The sequence below is a fragment of the Beta vulgaris genome, chromosome 5, assembly GCF_026745355.1.
Source record: "Beta vulgaris subsp. vulgaris cultivar EL10 chromosome 5, EL10.2, whole genome shotgun sequence".
In the NCBI taxonomy this organism is placed as follows: Eukaryota; Viridiplantae; Streptophyta; class Magnoliopsida; order Caryophyllales; family Amaranthaceae; genus Beta; species Beta vulgaris.
The window spans coordinates 64241682-64258307 of NC_079206.1; the positions used below are offsets into that span (position 1 = coordinate 64241682).

The 16626-nt window shown below is 37.5% G+C and overlaps 1 protein-coding gene and 1 long non-coding RNA gene across 4 annotated transcripts; one reads left to right on the forward strand and one right to left on the reverse strand.

Annotated features, from left to right (window-relative positions):
- Positions 1-1077: 1077 nt before the first annotated feature.
- On the forward strand, positions 1078-14242 carry LOC104894503 (hypothetical protein). Of its 3 annotated transcripts, none has more exons than XM_010680751.4 (11): positions 1145-1651; positions 1738-4755; positions 5908-6052; positions 6142-6224; positions 7493-7728; positions 8435-8521; positions 10516-10615; positions 11403-11613; positions 11703-12676; positions 13411-13761; positions 14024-14242. In XM_010680751.4, exons 2-10 carry the CDS (start codon positions 1924-1926, stop codon positions 13429-13431), a joined length of 4689 nt encoding a protein of 1562 aa, XP_010679053.2. In that variant the 5' UTR covers positions 1145-1651; positions 1738-1923; the 3' UTR covers positions 13432-13761; positions 14024-14242. The 3 variants fall into 3 exon arrangements, with proteins under 3 accessions (XP_057251268.1, XP_010679053.2, XP_010679054.2); XM_010680752.4 differs by having other exon boundaries at positions 1747-4755; XM_057395285.1 differs by lacking the exon at positions 13411-13761 and having other exon boundaries at positions 1078-1651.
- Positions 14243-14250: 8 nt separating this feature from the next.
- On the reverse strand, positions 14251-16337 carry LOC125497379 (uncharacterized). The gene is made up of 3 exons (XR_007274044.2): positions 16070-16337; positions 15356-15412; positions 14251-14566 (listed from the first exon to the last, which is right to left on the reverse strand). It is a non-coding gene; the product is annotated as an uncharacterized LOC125497379 (long non-coding RNA).
- Positions 16338-16626: the final 289 nt, after the last annotated feature.

Consider the following 16626-nt stretch of genomic DNA (forward strand, 5'->3'; position numbering starts at 1 on the left):
TCATTAGGTTCACAGTTCGCTTTGACGTGTGGGTTCATATTATCGAAATTTTGTAATTTTTAATATTATGTAATAAGAGATTCTACATATGGAGATGTGCACAGGAGATTGTGTAAAATAAAAGTAGTAGAATTCGGAAAAATGGAAGCAGTAGTACGATATAGGTCTTTCAATATGGTATTTTTTTGTGTAATTTAACAAATACCTTATCTGCTCTGACACATTTGAATTATTAGTATATACTCCCTCAGTTTCTTTTTAATTACTCACTTGACTTTGGGGGAGAACTAAAAAGGAAGTACAAAAGTATGATAGAGAAATTGAAAAGGTGGAAAGAGAAACTGAAAAGTGTGAGAGAGAAACAAAAAAGTGGGTTAAAATATAAAGAAGTGAATGACATGGGTGGAAAAAGAGGAAAAAAATAGATGTGATATATTACCAGAAATAGAAAAAGCAACAATGTGTAAATTAAAAAGAAAGGAACTAAAAAAAGAAGTGTGTAGATTAAAAAAAAAATAGTGGGAGTACTGTATATCGTGGATGAACTTTAATTTGCATTTTTTTTTTTGTGCAGCAGGCCATTTGACAAAAAGAAACATATCCATATTCGACAAGGGCCATTTGGCAAAACATGAACATTAACGTCAATTAGATAATTCGTCTTAAAAGCGTAATTCCTTTTTGATACTTCTCATCTGACTCTCTTACTTCATTAATTTATCAGAATCAAACAAGGGCCCAATAGATAAGCGAGTTATCCATATCCGACAACAAAATTTAAGTTACTTCAACTTCTAATGATATTTAATCTGCATTTCGTTTATTAAAATTCTAAACTAGACACATTCCGTATATTACACGATTAAATATCAAAATAAATAGACTTCATTGTTTAATAAATACATAAACAAACTATTAGAAGTATTAATATAATGAGCCAAAAAACTTCATGGATTTGACTATTATGAGCTAGAATCCCTAAAGATTGTGTTGCATCAATTGTCAACCCAAAAACCTCTTTAAACCAACTCTAAAATCTCAAGGTATTCTTCCCAAAAGGGTCCCACAAGGACCATTAAATATTTGACACCAATTTCAAAATTTCAATCTTACGCAAATGACTAATAGAGAGAGAAAGTAGTAGTAGATGGAGCCATTTTTTTGGCCAAATAGGAAGATTGGAGGGAAAATTGCAAAATTTATTTGTGCAAAACAAACCAATTTTACAAAATTACCCCTTAAATTATTCCAAAGTCCAATGTAAGAGTTGATGAAAACAGTCTATTTTAGTATTCTGTCTTAAGTCTTCAACAGTAGACATACTGCCGAATTTCCGGAATCCCCCAAAAAATAATAAAAAGAAATTAAAGAAGAAAAAGATTAGAGAAGAAAAGAAAAAAAGAATCCTTTTTGATTTAAACCCACTTCCCAAAATCAAAAACATTAAAAACCCCCTTCACATTCTTGCCTCTTCTTCTCTAATTTTCTCTCTCTAAAAACCCCCTAAATTTTTTTAAAAGTTTGATGTTCTTTTGATTTTGTCACTAGAAAACAAAAAGTTTGAATCTTTTTTCTGTTGGGAATTTTTGCGTGCATATAATTTCTGGGTTTAACTGCATTCATCAGCTGCTTTGTGAAGTAATAATTTCAGGTACTATTTTTTTGCTCTCAGATTTCTCGATTTTTTTTGGTGTTTCTTTGGTTGTTTGTTTATTGTAATTTTTTATGGGGTTTCAGTTTCATCAGGGTCTTTGGAAGTGTTCAGATTTGGGGATTTTGGTTGGTTGGTGGATTTATGGAGAGTTGATTGAGAATTTTACATAAGCTTTGATTTTTGAAGAATTGGGTAAAGTAATGGAATTAAGGGGTTGAATTTATATTTAGGTGTTGTGATTTTATTGGGTTTTTTGTTAGTTGAATGAGATGAGAGAAGGTTTGAGGTCAAGTAGTTCGAAGAAGGAGGATGGTAAGGTTGATTTAGTCCATAATGATGGTGATTTAAGAAGGGTTAAAATACCTGATTTGAATTTAGAGGATGACCCGGATGATGTTTTGTGCGAGGAAACGGGCAAATCGTGCTGTGAAGTGAGCAAAACTGATGGGAAGTCCAATGGTTTAGTGTGTGAGAAAGAGGGTTTGTGTGAGAATGAGGCTAAGGGTATGGAAGTTGAGAATGAAGAGGAGAAAGATGGGTCTAGGACTGTCGAATGTAAGTACGACGTTGGAAGCGAGAGAAAGGAGATGGAGGTAGGTGTAGGTGGTGGGGAAGTGGGTGATGCTGGTGGCAGTCCACAGGTTTGCTCAACTAGGGGAATTAATGATGAAAAGAAACTTGATGAGTGTTGTGGGAATGTGGAGCAAGAGAGTGATGTTGGCGGAGAGCAGAAGGAGGCAGGAATGGAGGAGTTGAATTGTTCTGTTGATTGGGTGTTGGAGCCATGTCCAGCTGTTCTCAAGGATGTTGATAAGGATGAGGGTTTTGCGGATGATAATTCGAATGTGCTTTCTCCAATGGTGAAAGGGGAAGGGAAGGAGAATTTGCAGAAGAGTTTTAGATGTGTTGATGTTAATAGCGATCTCATGACCGAAGGAAGGGAAGAGCATGTGGACATTGATCCTAGAACGTCTGAGCATATGGAATCTAATCCTGGTGCACTAATCAAGACTCCTGAGAAAGTGAGTGTTACTGTGAACTCTAAATGCAATCTTGATGACGAAGGTGACATGAGCAAAGGACTCAAAACAGAGGCTAAGCAGGAAAAAGCTCAAGTTGTTGCTAGAGTTTTGAGATCCAGGGTTGTCCCAGCCAATGGTATAGGAGAGGAAACCGACCGTAGGAACATCAGAGCTTCACTTAGGAAAAGGAAGAGAGGAGACGGTGGGCTAGGAGAAGAGGCAGTCATTATTGATATTGAAGGTAGCAATGCAGCGGTTGACTTTGGAAACATCTGTGATAGTGGAAAGAGAAAGAGATCAATTGATCACTCTGAAAATGAGTTAGTTGAGCCAATCGATGCCCGAGTTGTTTCCGAAGCTGATGGTGATGTGAACATTGAGCCAATGCCAATCCAAAGTTCAGAAAGGAAGAGGAAGCGTGGAAGGCCCAAAAAATCCAGAGATCACCTTGAGGAGGAAGTAGTTCAGATGAAAGAGGTCAAGGCTGTTTCTAAAGTTGAACGCGAAGATTTGAACAATAAATCAGCAAATACTTCAAAAAAGAAGGATGGACGTGGAAGGCCGAGGAAGTTTGCTAATTGCCTTGGAAAGGGCGGAAATGTTCCTGATAAAGCTAAAGATGAAACTAAAGATACAAGCAAGAAATCTGATGGAAATTCAACACCTAGTCGCAAAAGTGTTAGGGCCAAACGATCAGTTGATTATTGTGAAGAGGTAGAAGCTCAAAGGAGGAAAGTCTTTTTTTCTACAGTTGATGAAGAAGCTCTAGCCGAAGTTGAGGACAGCGCTGTACACACAGTAAGAAAATTAAAAAAGAAGGGCAAGCGTGGAAGACCAAAGAAAGATCTGGGAAACGGTACACTGAAGGTGATACATCATGACAAGGACAAGGGCAAGGTGAAGGATGATAGGAAAATAAAAGTTTCTCTTGCTACAGCTCCTGTCAGAAGAAGCAGACAGGACATCTGTCCTCCTAGAGTACCAGAGAGGCCTAGTGATGGAGTACCTTCCATGAAGAGAATTTTGTCAGGGAAAAAGGTCAAATTTGCCGGACTTGAAAAAGACACTGTGGAAAATTCTTCCAAAGGTAAAGAAACTACATTTCCTGAAAACAATACGCCTGTGAAGCGCAAGAAGGTTGAAGCAGTTGGGTCTCTTTCAGGTGAAAAGAATTCGATTAGAAAGCAAATTGTGGATATGCTTCTAAGTGCAGGCTGGACAATTGAATATAGGCCCAGAAATGGCAGGCAGTATAATGATGCAGTATATGTCAATTGTGAAGGAAAAACTCACTGGTCAGTTACAAAAGCATACAGTACGCTTCAGCGGGAAGTTGAAGAGGGTAAAACTGGCAACCCTAACTTTACCTTTACCCCATTACCAGAAGATGTACTGAGAAAATTGTTTAGAGTTGTATCTAAGACAAGATCAGACAAAAACAAGAAAAAGAAGCATAAAGGGGATGGTGATACTTCTGATGAAGAAGTCAGTGACAATGATGCTGCAATGAATAAATCTGGAGCTAAGCGCAAACTTTCTGCTTTGAAAAAGAAGCCATCAGTCCGGAACGGGACACAAGGTAGAAGGCGGTGTGCATTGGTGGTGCGCAGATCTAATCAGGGTTCAAATTCAGAGAGTGATGGAGCTATTGCTCATCCTGGGAAGCACAGTGTTTTTGCTTGGATGATTGGTTCGGGTATCGTTAATCTTGATGCGAAAGTGCGATATATGAACTGTCCAAAATCTGAGTCATTACTTGAGGGAAGCATTACAAGAGATGGGATTCATTGTTTCTGTTGCAAGGAAATAATTTCAGTTCCTGAGTTTGCGAACCATGCAGGGAGCAAACTTTGCCAACCCTATGAAAATATGTATGTGGAAAGTGGATCTTCATTGTTACAATGTCAGCTGGATTCCTGGAACAAACAAGAGGAGACTGGTCGTTTGGGGTTTCATGGTGTAAATGTTGATGGTGAGGACCCTAATGATGATACCTGCGCTATCTGTGGAGATGGTGGAGACTTGATGTGCTGTGATGGCTGTCCATCAACATTTCACCTAAAATGTTTAAATTTAGAGGTATTCATGCTATTGTATTCGCTGTTTTTTTTTTTTTTTTATAAATTAAGAGGCTGCCTGGTTTCTGTACACACTACTAGTTTCTATTTTATTTTGTTCATTACGAGTCTTAAATTTCTGGTTCTTTGGTTTCTCGTAGTTTTTGTTTTTTTTGGGTGGAGTTGGATTGGTGGGTAAACTAAATATGGCTTCTTGTGAATGAATGCTAAGTTAGTTAAATCTTTAGTGATGTTGATTGATAATTATGGCTAGTAGGCAGTAGCTGAGCTCTTGTTTAGTGACATATTAGTATCTGCTAGATGACAAAGAACAAGTTATTGGGGTTTGTGAGAACCAATTATCAAGCTTTTGCTTTGCGAACATATTATTTTAGAAGACTAGGGAGTAGGGACATCGATTTGTAATTGTACTTGAGTAGGTTATTTTCTTTGTGGCTAGTTGTCTGATAATCTATAATTGTTTATTGATCCCAACACGTTAACCTTTAGTGCTTATATATTCTGAGAAACTGAAAAATGATCTCTTCTTACAATCGTAGTTTTGCTGTTTGGAGGCTGTTAGCACATGTTATATCGTACAAGAAGTTTTTTGTGGTCAATTTTTTTTCTTTAAGGTGGTTTGATGTTTCTGAAAAATCTCTTTCTGAGGTTGTGATGTTATCCACGGTACTGTAGGATTTTCTTGGGTGTTTTTTCTCCTTTATTCTTATTTTTATTTTTATTCTAGAGTATTATTATCAATATTGTTTTTTCTTTCTTTTTTTTTGTTAGAGGGGGTTGCATGTTCAGATTCCTGACGGAATCCTAGAAATAGTTCAATTGTGAGATGACATTGCATTATATCTTACTCATTGATGTGGAGGCTAATTGCTGAATTGCTTGATCTGCATTTTGGATTTACATCTATATTTACAAATCTAGATTTGTTGTGCTGAGAATTTTTAGTTTCTGGTTTAGGACATGGTTGTTTGAGCATCAGCATGGTGCACAATTAAGTTTTCTTTTCCTCACATGTGGGTTACACTAAGTTAGAGTTTATATACATTGGTATGTTGAAAGTTTAATGTGACTTGTTTGGCACCTCAGACAATACTGCAAGCAGAAAATTGTTAGTCCTATATGAGCTCATTATCTTCTGTTCTTATGTTTGCAGGAAGTGCCTTCGGGTGAATGGCACTGTGTTTATTGCTCATGCAAATATTGTGGTGTTGGTGGCGTATCTGCAAATGCAACCCAGGGAGATGATTGTGATGCAGCCTCTTCACAATTGGTCACTTGCAATTTGTGCGAGGATAAATGTAGCAATCCATTGTCTGTTTTCCATTCTTGCTTCTTTGACTTGTATTGAACAGCTGTTATTCACAAGTTTGTGCTTTTGTTACTGTAGATCACGATTCATGTGTCATTGAGGAGGATGATCTTTATGTCAAACCCAGAAGGCCAGGCTTTTGTAGGAGAAAATGTGAACAGGTTCTCTAGCAGTTTTTGTTTGTTTCATGTAGAACTCATACTGCTGTTCAAAATGAAGTGCCTCCATTAATATGATCATACAAACTGTGGTTTGTGCTCAAGTGTTTGTGGGGTTATTGATAGCATCTTTATCCTTGACAACACGAAGTGGTTTCTCTATTGTAGAGAAATTTTTGTTGTTTGTAATATGCTGTAAGCTTACTTCAGTAGTCACAATTTGTCTAATACATTGTGGTGAGCAAGTAGTCCCAGACAATGGCCGGTGTTGTGTGTCATTCAATGTGCAAATCTTAATCAACCACAGATTTTGCAAGGCTTTTAAGCAGATATAATGCTTCATTAAACTTTTCTTTAAAACATATAGCTGATATCTATGGGATTGGAGGATTAGTTTATACTTTGCAAGCCGAAGGTCATCTGCTTGAAAGTAGTCGTATAATTTTGTTGTGTCAGATTCTTCCAATGTGGTCTTCAGATATGCAATTACTTTTCGTTTGCCTCTTCTCGTCTGTTTATCTCTGGTTAATTGAAATGCGGACTTACTCACTTTCAAAGGGGATTTTTGAACGGCATAGTTTTCTTTCAGCTAATAGATAGTTCACTATTTGGCACCTGTAGAATGTTCTATTTTATTTTGGGCAATGGGGATGATTGTTCTTTTATTGTCTCAGACTCGTCTTTCAACATGCTTCATTTTCTGTCTCACTAATGAAAGCCCACTAAATAATGAGTAGTTTAAACATGTTGATAATTGTCCTTTAAAATTAACAACTAAGCTCTTCTTAGTTGTCTGTTCTGTATGCACTAGGAAGTGCAACGACAAATTCCTTCTTGTCCCTCTCTGTGATTCCTTCGCTTGTGGTAAACTGATCTCTATTTGATCTCTCCTAATCACCTTGAGGGGTACTTTTTTTTTTATGCACTGTTCAGTGGTAAAGACTATTTTGTGTTACGGTCACTGTCTGTTTGCGTTGTGTCATAACATATAATGTTCTGTACATTAGTATCATTGACCTTTTTTCCTTCTTTCTGTTTTTCAAAAATATCTATAACTTCAGGACTTGAGCAAAACAGTCCTGCAATATTACAGAAGTGAAAGATTCTTGTGTTGGCATTTACATGTGTTTTGAGTCAATGTGCTATATATCCGCTGAATGCTTTGGTAACAAATGGTGCCTGCCTTCTTATACTCCGTATTTGTCATATTGTTATTTTGTTTCATCTATTCATTTCATTTAAATAATATCAACTTCCTCTTTTGTCTGTAGATGTCTGAGCGGTTAGAGAGTCTTCTAGGAGCAAAATGTGATTTGGGTGATGGATTTTCATGGACTCTACTTAAAAGGTCTGACCTTAAAGAAGATTCCATTACCGTGGAACCTCATAAGATTCAATACAATTCTAAACTGGCCGTGGCTCTCTCTGTCATGGAGGAATGTTTTTTGCCTATCCTTGACCCAAGAAGTGGAGCCAATCTGATACGCCATGTTGTCTATAGCTGTGGGTAAGAACTTCTTGTATATGCAGTGCAATCTGTTTCAACCTTTGTTTAGTGCTTCCTTTTTCTGCAGGAGTTCTTATCTCTGTCCTTGGTAGTTGCTTCCACAATTTGGGGGAAAGAAATATGAGGCAATTTGAGTTTTCTCTCGTTTCTTTAGTGGAGCTACATGAGCTTGTTTATAGAGATCACAAAGCCACTTCTATATCCTGTGTTTACAGATTTTTGGGGATGTTTGGTAAATGGCTTTTAGGTGTCTATTTTATTGTCTTAAGCTTTTTCATATGGTCAAACAACCAAAAAGTGTTTGGTAATTGGCTTTTTGGGTAGCTTACAAGTTACAAGCCAGCTTTTCATCCTTAAGTAAAAAGCTGGTTCTACTAGCTTTTTTTTATTGGCGTTTGCCTCCATTTTGCATTAAGCAACCAAAACTAATAGCTGATTTATCAAACACATTTATAAACAACCAAAAGTCAAACAACTAATATAAACAGTTAATACAAACAACTAGTCAAACCAGTCAAGTAAAATAGCCAACAACTAACCGCCAACTGCTAATTGTCTGATACCCCCTTCTTGAAGCCACTGATATTATTAGTACTTCCGATAGCTGCGCTTACCACATTATTATTGATTTTGTGGTGCTTTTGAATAATTTACTTGCATGTAATTTGTTTTGTTTTTCTTATGGGCTTTTGTTCCCTTCATGCAGGTCAAACTTTAACCGGCTAAATTTTAGCAGTTTTTTAACTATTGTATTAGAGAAAGGAGATGAAGTAATATCAACCGCTTCCATCAGGTAGGTAGTTGTCTGTTTATTTATATGCTCACTTGTCAGTGTTTCAAGCTGCTGTCAAAGTCTTCATCAAGTCAGCTTGCTTATTGTTTGATATGTTCTTTTGGTCATCTCATATGAATTGCAGTTTTTGTGGTTGTTCCGTGTTGTTGTATGGTTACTTGCCTATTTTACCAACAGATAATTTTGGTAAAGATCTGCAGCAAGAAAGTAAGAATAGTATGCAACTGTTGACTTTGGGAAGGGAATTAGAGAGATATTATTGGCTTCAGTGTAGGAGAAATGAATTGTACAGGACATGTAGTAGGAAAAGAGGGGACCATAATGAAAACTCTTAGGGAAAGACTAAATTATAGGCAACAAATGGTAATCTTTAGATTCTGAGAATAGTCATCTGTGCTCACGCCTAGATCCTGAGACGTAGCCCATCTCTAGGCTGATGTATGGTTTGATGTGGATGATTTTAGACTTATCAGTAGTCATCATTTTCTCTGCTATGGGAAAGGAATAGTAACTTCTGGCTGAGGGTGTGCTGCTGATAATTTTCCTTCATTTCGTGCGTCTTTTTTCAGTGATTTCCAAGGGTCACTGTCATAACTCATAATTGCTGCTGTTTGTTCTAATTTCATAGAGTTTTATATAATATACCAACTCTTTTGGCTCTCAGAATCATCTAAAGTCTACCTAGTTAAGCCTTGTTGATGTCTAGAAATCTCATCTAAATACTTAAGATGGACTTTTTCCTATTTGATTTAAAAATTGGTGGAGTGGGTCCAAACACTAGTAGGAGCTTTTCTATTAAGAAAGTAAATCTTGTTATTCTTTGTTTATTTATGCAAGGAGTTGTTATTACCAGAAAACTGCATCTCAAATGGGGTGTTCTTCAGTGGGTTGTAAATTCTCCTTGCCCTTTACTTTTTATGATTTTGTATTGGACTCTGGTACTTGTGCTGTTCTCTCCTTTCTCATATGGTTAATGAAGTATCAAACTTCTTGTTTTCATCACATGGAATCATAAGCTAAGAAATTACCGTATTTGTTTTTTATATTCATGTAAAGGAAAAGTTTCTTAGTGATAAATACTCTTCAATTTATTTTATTGTTGTCCTGGTTTTGGGCCATGTTGGCTGACGATGATTAATGCATTGCTGCCTGGATGATCGATGACCCCTTACTATGCAATGCTTCATTTATGTATTAAAAGAGCATTGTGGACCCTTCATTCTCAAAGCTATGATGAAGTGGATGAGAAATTGAGATCTGATGCACAGTGAAGGGAACATGCAGAGTCTTGGGTGCTGAAGGCTCATCTTGAATTTCCCTGATTAAGGCTAAAGCCAATGAATCGCAGGCTTTTAGACATGTATCTTGGGGTCTTAGGGATCATCTATCATGCAGGCTTTTGAACATGTATTGGTAAATCGCAAAACAGCCGGAGTGGATCTTAGGAGTACCATGTTGCCTGATAAATAATCTGGCTTGTAGCAATCATTTGCTAAAAATCAATTTTTTTGTTTTTGTTTATTTTTTCTGAAATAAATATATATTTAAATATGCATGGGAGGTACATTTCAGTTTTCTTACCAGTAAATCTATGCCTCTTTTAGATTATCTTTTCGTAAAGATAAGTTTGTATATCTTCTGTGAAGTAATGGTTGCTAGGTTGAACATTTTCATTTTGTACGATGAGGCTGACTTACATAGTTGATGGATTAGTTTGGTTTGATTTTTGGATGGGTGGTGACAGTTGATATAGCTGTTAGCGTTGGGAGATGCTAGATATCATTGTTTTCGCATTTCTTATGCAAGTTTGTGATAAGAATATGGGAGGAATTTCACATTTTGATTGCTTAGATGATGATGATCTTTTATTTGATGATGACTTACATAGTTGATGAATTTCACAATTTGATTGTTTGATGTTTTTTTTTGGTTCTGTGAAGTATTTTTATGATCATCAATACCAACCATTGCATTTCTTTTGTTGGGTTGAACAGAATTCGGGGGAAGCAGCTAGCAGAAATGCCATTCATCGGAACACGCAATGTTTATAGGCGCCAAGGAATGTGCAGACGGCTACTTTCTGCAATTGAAAAGGTGTGTTTCAGAGTCTCTTTACTAGTTCATGCTGATTTATTGTCACTGCTGTAGTCTATTACTTCATGCTATCCTCCTTAATATGGATCATTTTCTTATTCTTTTGGATGTTTTTTGTTGTTTAGTGTGATTGATGATTTTCCCGGTGTTGGTGCTGTTTATTCTGTTGATTTTTACTGGGTTTCAATTGTAAATAAGGCATATATATGTTCCTGAAATTTTTTTATGCTCTCTTGATCAACTGGCCTATATTTTGCTGGGTTAATCACAAAAACTTTAGAAACTGTGCGGAAGCTGTGTTAAATTTTAGCATCAAGAAATCCAGGTAATTTTCACTTCATTTAAGAAGAATACTGTATCTGTGCTGTATATTTTGAAGGAGTGATGGGTATCTTTTGTGTTTCTTGGCAAGGAATTGTACCAGGTGCCTTCAAAAAATGTGACAAGATCTAGGGTGCTGGTAAAATATTTGTTGGTGTCTTACTATTTTTAATTCGTTGTGTTTTGCTTGTGACACTTTGCTCACACATGGGGGTGATTAGTGCTGTTAGCAAACATGTATATAGCTCACCAGTAGTCTTTGTTTTAATGCCCTTTCTCCCGCTTAGACTAGTTTCTGTTTAATCAATGGTTTTTCTTGTAGCATAATATTTCTTTGAAGATGTGTAATTGGGGATTAGTTTATCTACAGGCTTTATAGTCTGTACTAGCATTGATTTTCACTTCATAAAGCCCTGCTTTTAAAATACTTTTCAATTTAATATATTATTGTTTATACTGCCTGCAGGCTCTCAGCTCTCTTGAGATTGAGAAGTTAGTCATTCCTGCCATTCCTGAGCTTATGCGTACATGGACCTCAGTATTTGGTTTCCAGCCTCTTGAAGAATCTGTCAGAGAAAAAATGAGATCAAAGAATATGCTTGTATTTGCGCATACAGATATGCTGCAGAAACCAATCCTAGATCACCAACTTGTTGTAAAAAGCACAGCATCAATAGGTTAGTAATTAATTCATTATTTTTAGTATACATGCATCCTTGCAAGAATGATTTCCTGAATTTTTTGGTCAATTCAATATTTTCATCAGAAAAAGACGCAGATTCTGGTGTGTCTCAGAATGACTGTTTAGATGGCGGGGCTGATAGAACTGTTGCTGATAAACCCGAGGTTGACGATACCAGTTTGAATGGTAAATTTGACTTGAATTGCATTGCTCCTAATATTCCCGACTCTTCATCTGATGAAAGACGTCCAGCTCATCTTGAGTCTGATGCTGAGAACTGTGAGGATGAAGCGAAAAGCAAAATGAGTAATGGGCCAACTTCAAGCGGGAATGATAATGTTCGAGATGAGGCGTCTAATCTTGTCATGCATTTTTCTGAGGTTAAAACCTTGCATCCTGACTTGAATATGGTTGCAGAAAATGAGTCTTTGTCTGATGAGAAAATTTGTGCTCATCCTGGTTCTGATACTTTTCACTCCGACGAGGTAGCAAAAAGTACCTCAAATTCCTCTGGTCTGACTAATGTCAAGGGGTTATGTACTGTTGAAAATGATGGTGATCAAAATGGGGATTCTACTGCTGTCAGAAATTCTGAGGAAAGGACTCAAAATCCTGACTTGAATTTGGAGGTCTTGGAAAAAAATAACAGTTTGCCTTCCAATTCAGAAAGTGTTGTTGCTGCTACAAGTTTGGATAGACAAAAACCAGCTGACCATGAGACACGAGGAGATGATAATCTTCTGAAAGTGACTAACTGCTGTAGCAGTGAAAATATGGTCGGGGAAACGGGGACATCAGATTTTCAGCCAGTTTTACAAACAGCAGATTTGCAGTGCTCTGATGTTGAGACAAGTAAAGTTCCCAAGTTGGTCCCTGATAATAGTTCTCTTCCTGATGGAGTCCAGTTGCCTACTAAATCTATGGAGTGTTCTGAATCTGGGTTATTAATAGTGGGCACAAGGGTTGCGCAGGTAACGTCAGAGTCCTCATGTAACATGGGCTCAGCTGCTGGTGAGAGCCTTGTTGCTGGCATGTTTCATGGCAGCGGTTTTGCTAAGGTAATACTCCATATAAAGCCTGCCTCATTTTATGTTTAGTGCCATTTATTAACTTTGGTTAAATGGATGTGACCCTAAAAATGGTCAGAGTTTTATGGTTTATGCAGAAAGATATTTCTTTGGGTTTCAGAATCAGGTTTCACTATTACTTAGACTTTCTTCACGCAAATAATAGCAATATGTGGGGTGGGGGAGGCAAATATTTAAGGAGCTCATGTGATGAGAAGAGAGTAGAAAGAACTCATTAGTCAAATGAAGAAATGTTGAACTTTCTTTTTGAAACTTCCTATGGCAAGTGTTACATTTGATTTTGGAAAGGATGAAGTATACTTTTTACCGGATAGATGGTATTCGTTGTTCGGTGTACAAATTTATTCACCAACTAGTGGAGCCATCTTGATGTCCTTGTGCGTCTTGGTTGGTTGAATGAGTACAATAATAAACTTCTATCTTATTAATACAAGTTACAATAGAGTATTGTTTTCTGAGATGAGCATCCCAATCTTATTTGCTCCAAGTTCTATTTTGGTGTCTCAAATTACTGGTTTGATCCCTTGATAACTTTTTCTCTCTTCTTTTCCCTGAAGTTAAGTCTCACACTCACATACTAACTCTTTTTTACTCTAGTTTGACTCTTGCTAAAATGTCACATTGTTGTTTGTGGGGATATATACAATTGGTCCTATATGCAAAGTTCCCAGCTGTTTTCATTGATTCCGCAATGTCTGTTGCAGGTTGATCCAACCAAGTCATAGAGATGAACAAAGATCTGAAGGTGAAAATTGAAAAGCCATTGTATAGTTATTCTAGTTGGCAGTTTAATGGACAAAACCACAGATCACTCTTACAACTCCTTCATAGCCTGTGCAGTTAGTAAGTTGTAGTTTGGATGTTCTCCCTTCCCTTTTTTCTTTCTTCCTTTTCTATCCCCTTTATGGCAGAATGCGAGAAGCAAAGCATCAAATGAGGAGCACAAGCGGGATCGTACCTTTACCACATTGTATACATATTGGCATAGTATTAGTTTTGTGACAATGACCTTTATCAGTATATTGACGGGAAGGCGGAGAATTTAATTTCCTTAGGTATGCACCACAATTTCTCTATTGCATTCAGTCCCTATTCACCACAATTTTACTGAACTAGAACTAAATTTACTGATTAAAGTTAATTTTTGCTCTTATGCAATATACTGATTTTTGTTGATGTCAGTTGAAACTAATTATACTAATTGAAACTGATTCTTTCAGAGTATAATTATGTTATAAGATTGAAGTGAACAAGGCTCGATAGTTTTCGATTCAGCGACTGAGTATTAAGGCTTTGTGAATCTTTTCTTGCTTGCAGGTTGCTGACCATTTTTTATGACGCTGAAACACAGCAAATGTCCACTTGTTTTGCGGAACTGGAATTCGCCATCTCTCGGAACCAAACATTAGGGACGGCCTCACCACTGTCAGGTGATTCGAACATTGATTTGTGGACTTTTGTTGATTGTACATTCCTTGAAGAACCTTCTTGTGGGTAGCTAGTAATATTGGTTACATAGGTCAAGGAGGCCATACATAGTAGTTGTAACACCCCCAAAATCCACACGCGTCTACCACTGCTACGTCGCGTCGACTTCGGGGGCGTTACCGCCGCGATGGAACGCAAGGCATAATAAGAGTTAACGATAACTTAAAACATCATCTTGAAAACTAAAATGCAGCGGGAATTAAAATATAAATACAACTCGGGAATCATCAATGACCCCTTTCCTTCAAACCACAAACCATTTATATAAGTCTTAGAAAAACCAATAATACTTATTTAAAACTGCTTTAATGTAAATACCAAAGCCTAGTCCCCATATGCTCGAGAATATGCAGCAACACCAGCACACCTAGTCTGCTCCCCATTGTAGCATCAATGGTTCATCGCAGTTCATCAAACACATAATAACACACAATCAGCTATGCTGAGTACGTAATGAACCATTGAATACATATAAGCATAAATGATGCACACATGAACGATCTTAAGCATGATGCTACTTATGTTGCATCCTTTAACCTTTATATCTTCAATCTTTAATTGGCATCGAACGGGCACCGTCATCTTACTAGAATCATACGGGCTACTGAATCCTTAAAGACACTTGGTCTTTAGATGAAATGCAAATACGGTTTTGTTCCGTCTCACACCCATCACCTTAGTATGCATACCCCCAAGATCGAACGGAACCTTCCGCCTACTTGAGTTATCAAAATATAAGGACACTACTGTCGTCACAGTAGGCCTGCGTAGGAGTGTAGGACAAGTCCTACACTCCCCCCATTGTTCTATACTTGTAGGGAGTCCAACTACAAGTATCGCCATAATCTTCTTTTATTACCAATCATTCTTTTATAACTTTAAGGAGTCATTTACATACTCTCTTAATTACCAAACTCAATCTTATCCCTAGTAACACTTTGTTACTCTATAGATCAGATTAATAATGCTGATGTTACACTACGATAGAACTTCGCATTTCAATGCAACATATTTCAATGCATCATATTGATTTCACGTTATAAACGTCTAACCAAACAATCACAATCAAATGTTCCCTATCATGGTACTAGGTTCCAATAACATGAACTGCAACCTAAACATGATACTAAGCTTTGAAAGTAAACTGGTACGCGTACGTACCTTGTAACGGAGAATTTTCGCTGACTTAATAGAACGAGCCGCTTATGAAATTGGGACCTAAATCGTTAAAACAAAGCTTTAGTGTTACGTCCTTGATAACACTAACAACTACTACGTACTAAGACCATAACGATCTAACGATTCGAATTACGCAATAGTTAAAACCTTATTCTAGAACTTTCGTTATAATTCTAATCTAGTGAATTTAACGTCTTTTAGAAGTCAGAATTAGTGAGTAACTAAGTTATTTAGTAACATTAGTCCACTTTTACCAATCCAAAATGTCATAAGTCCAGCCTGTCTTATGTCCAAAAGTCAAGTCATATGTCCAAAAGGTAAGTCATATGTCCAAAGTAAGTCATATGTCCAAAAGGTAGTTCCATGTCCAAAATAAGTTCCATGTCCAAAAGTAAGTTCCATGTCCAAAAGTAAGTCATAAGTCCCAAATCAGTTTCATGAAACAGGTTACTCATGAAACAGTAATAATGTAACTAATAATAAGGCACACTTTTCCTACTTTCCAACTTATTCCAATTACAAACCTAACCAGAATTTATACTTAAAACAGAACAATAACTTAATTAGTTAACAATCTAATAAATTACTAAACACTCTAATTATTACTTATAATTTACAAACCTTTCTTAACTATGAAAATAGTGAATATAAGAATAATGAATAAACTGACATACTAAGTTAAGTACAAAATTATACCACTGACTTTCGCCGGCACAAAATTCCGGCGACGGAACTCCGGTGGCCTTCGCTGTCACGCACACGCACGCTACTACTTCGCGCGACACACCCGTGCGGTCTTTGTCGCCCAAACTTCACACACGCGACCCCGGTTTTCTCGCGCGCAGCCCTCGAACACCGCGACACCCCCGTCGCAGCACTCGAACCACACACACACGCACGAACCCGCGGACGAAGGCTTCGCCTGAAATCGCACGAGCCTCGAGCCAACCACGCGCAGCACCAACCCTCCGCGCTCGAACCACCTCGTCGCTCGCACCAACTCCCGGAGACTCCCGACCACTCGCGCACACTCGACCCACGACGCCTGCGCACCGCTCGAACCACACAAAACCTTCGTCGGAATGTTTCGCACGAGGCCAACGAAGAAAGACAGTGAGAGAAACCCGAGAGAGAGGAGATCTGAGAGAGAGGAGAAGAAAAAATTCGAAAGAGAGAGAAGAAGGGTATGAAAATCGGCTGAGGAGAGAGAGTGGAAGAAGAAAAGTCGGCTGGGAGAGAGGGAGAAGAAAGGG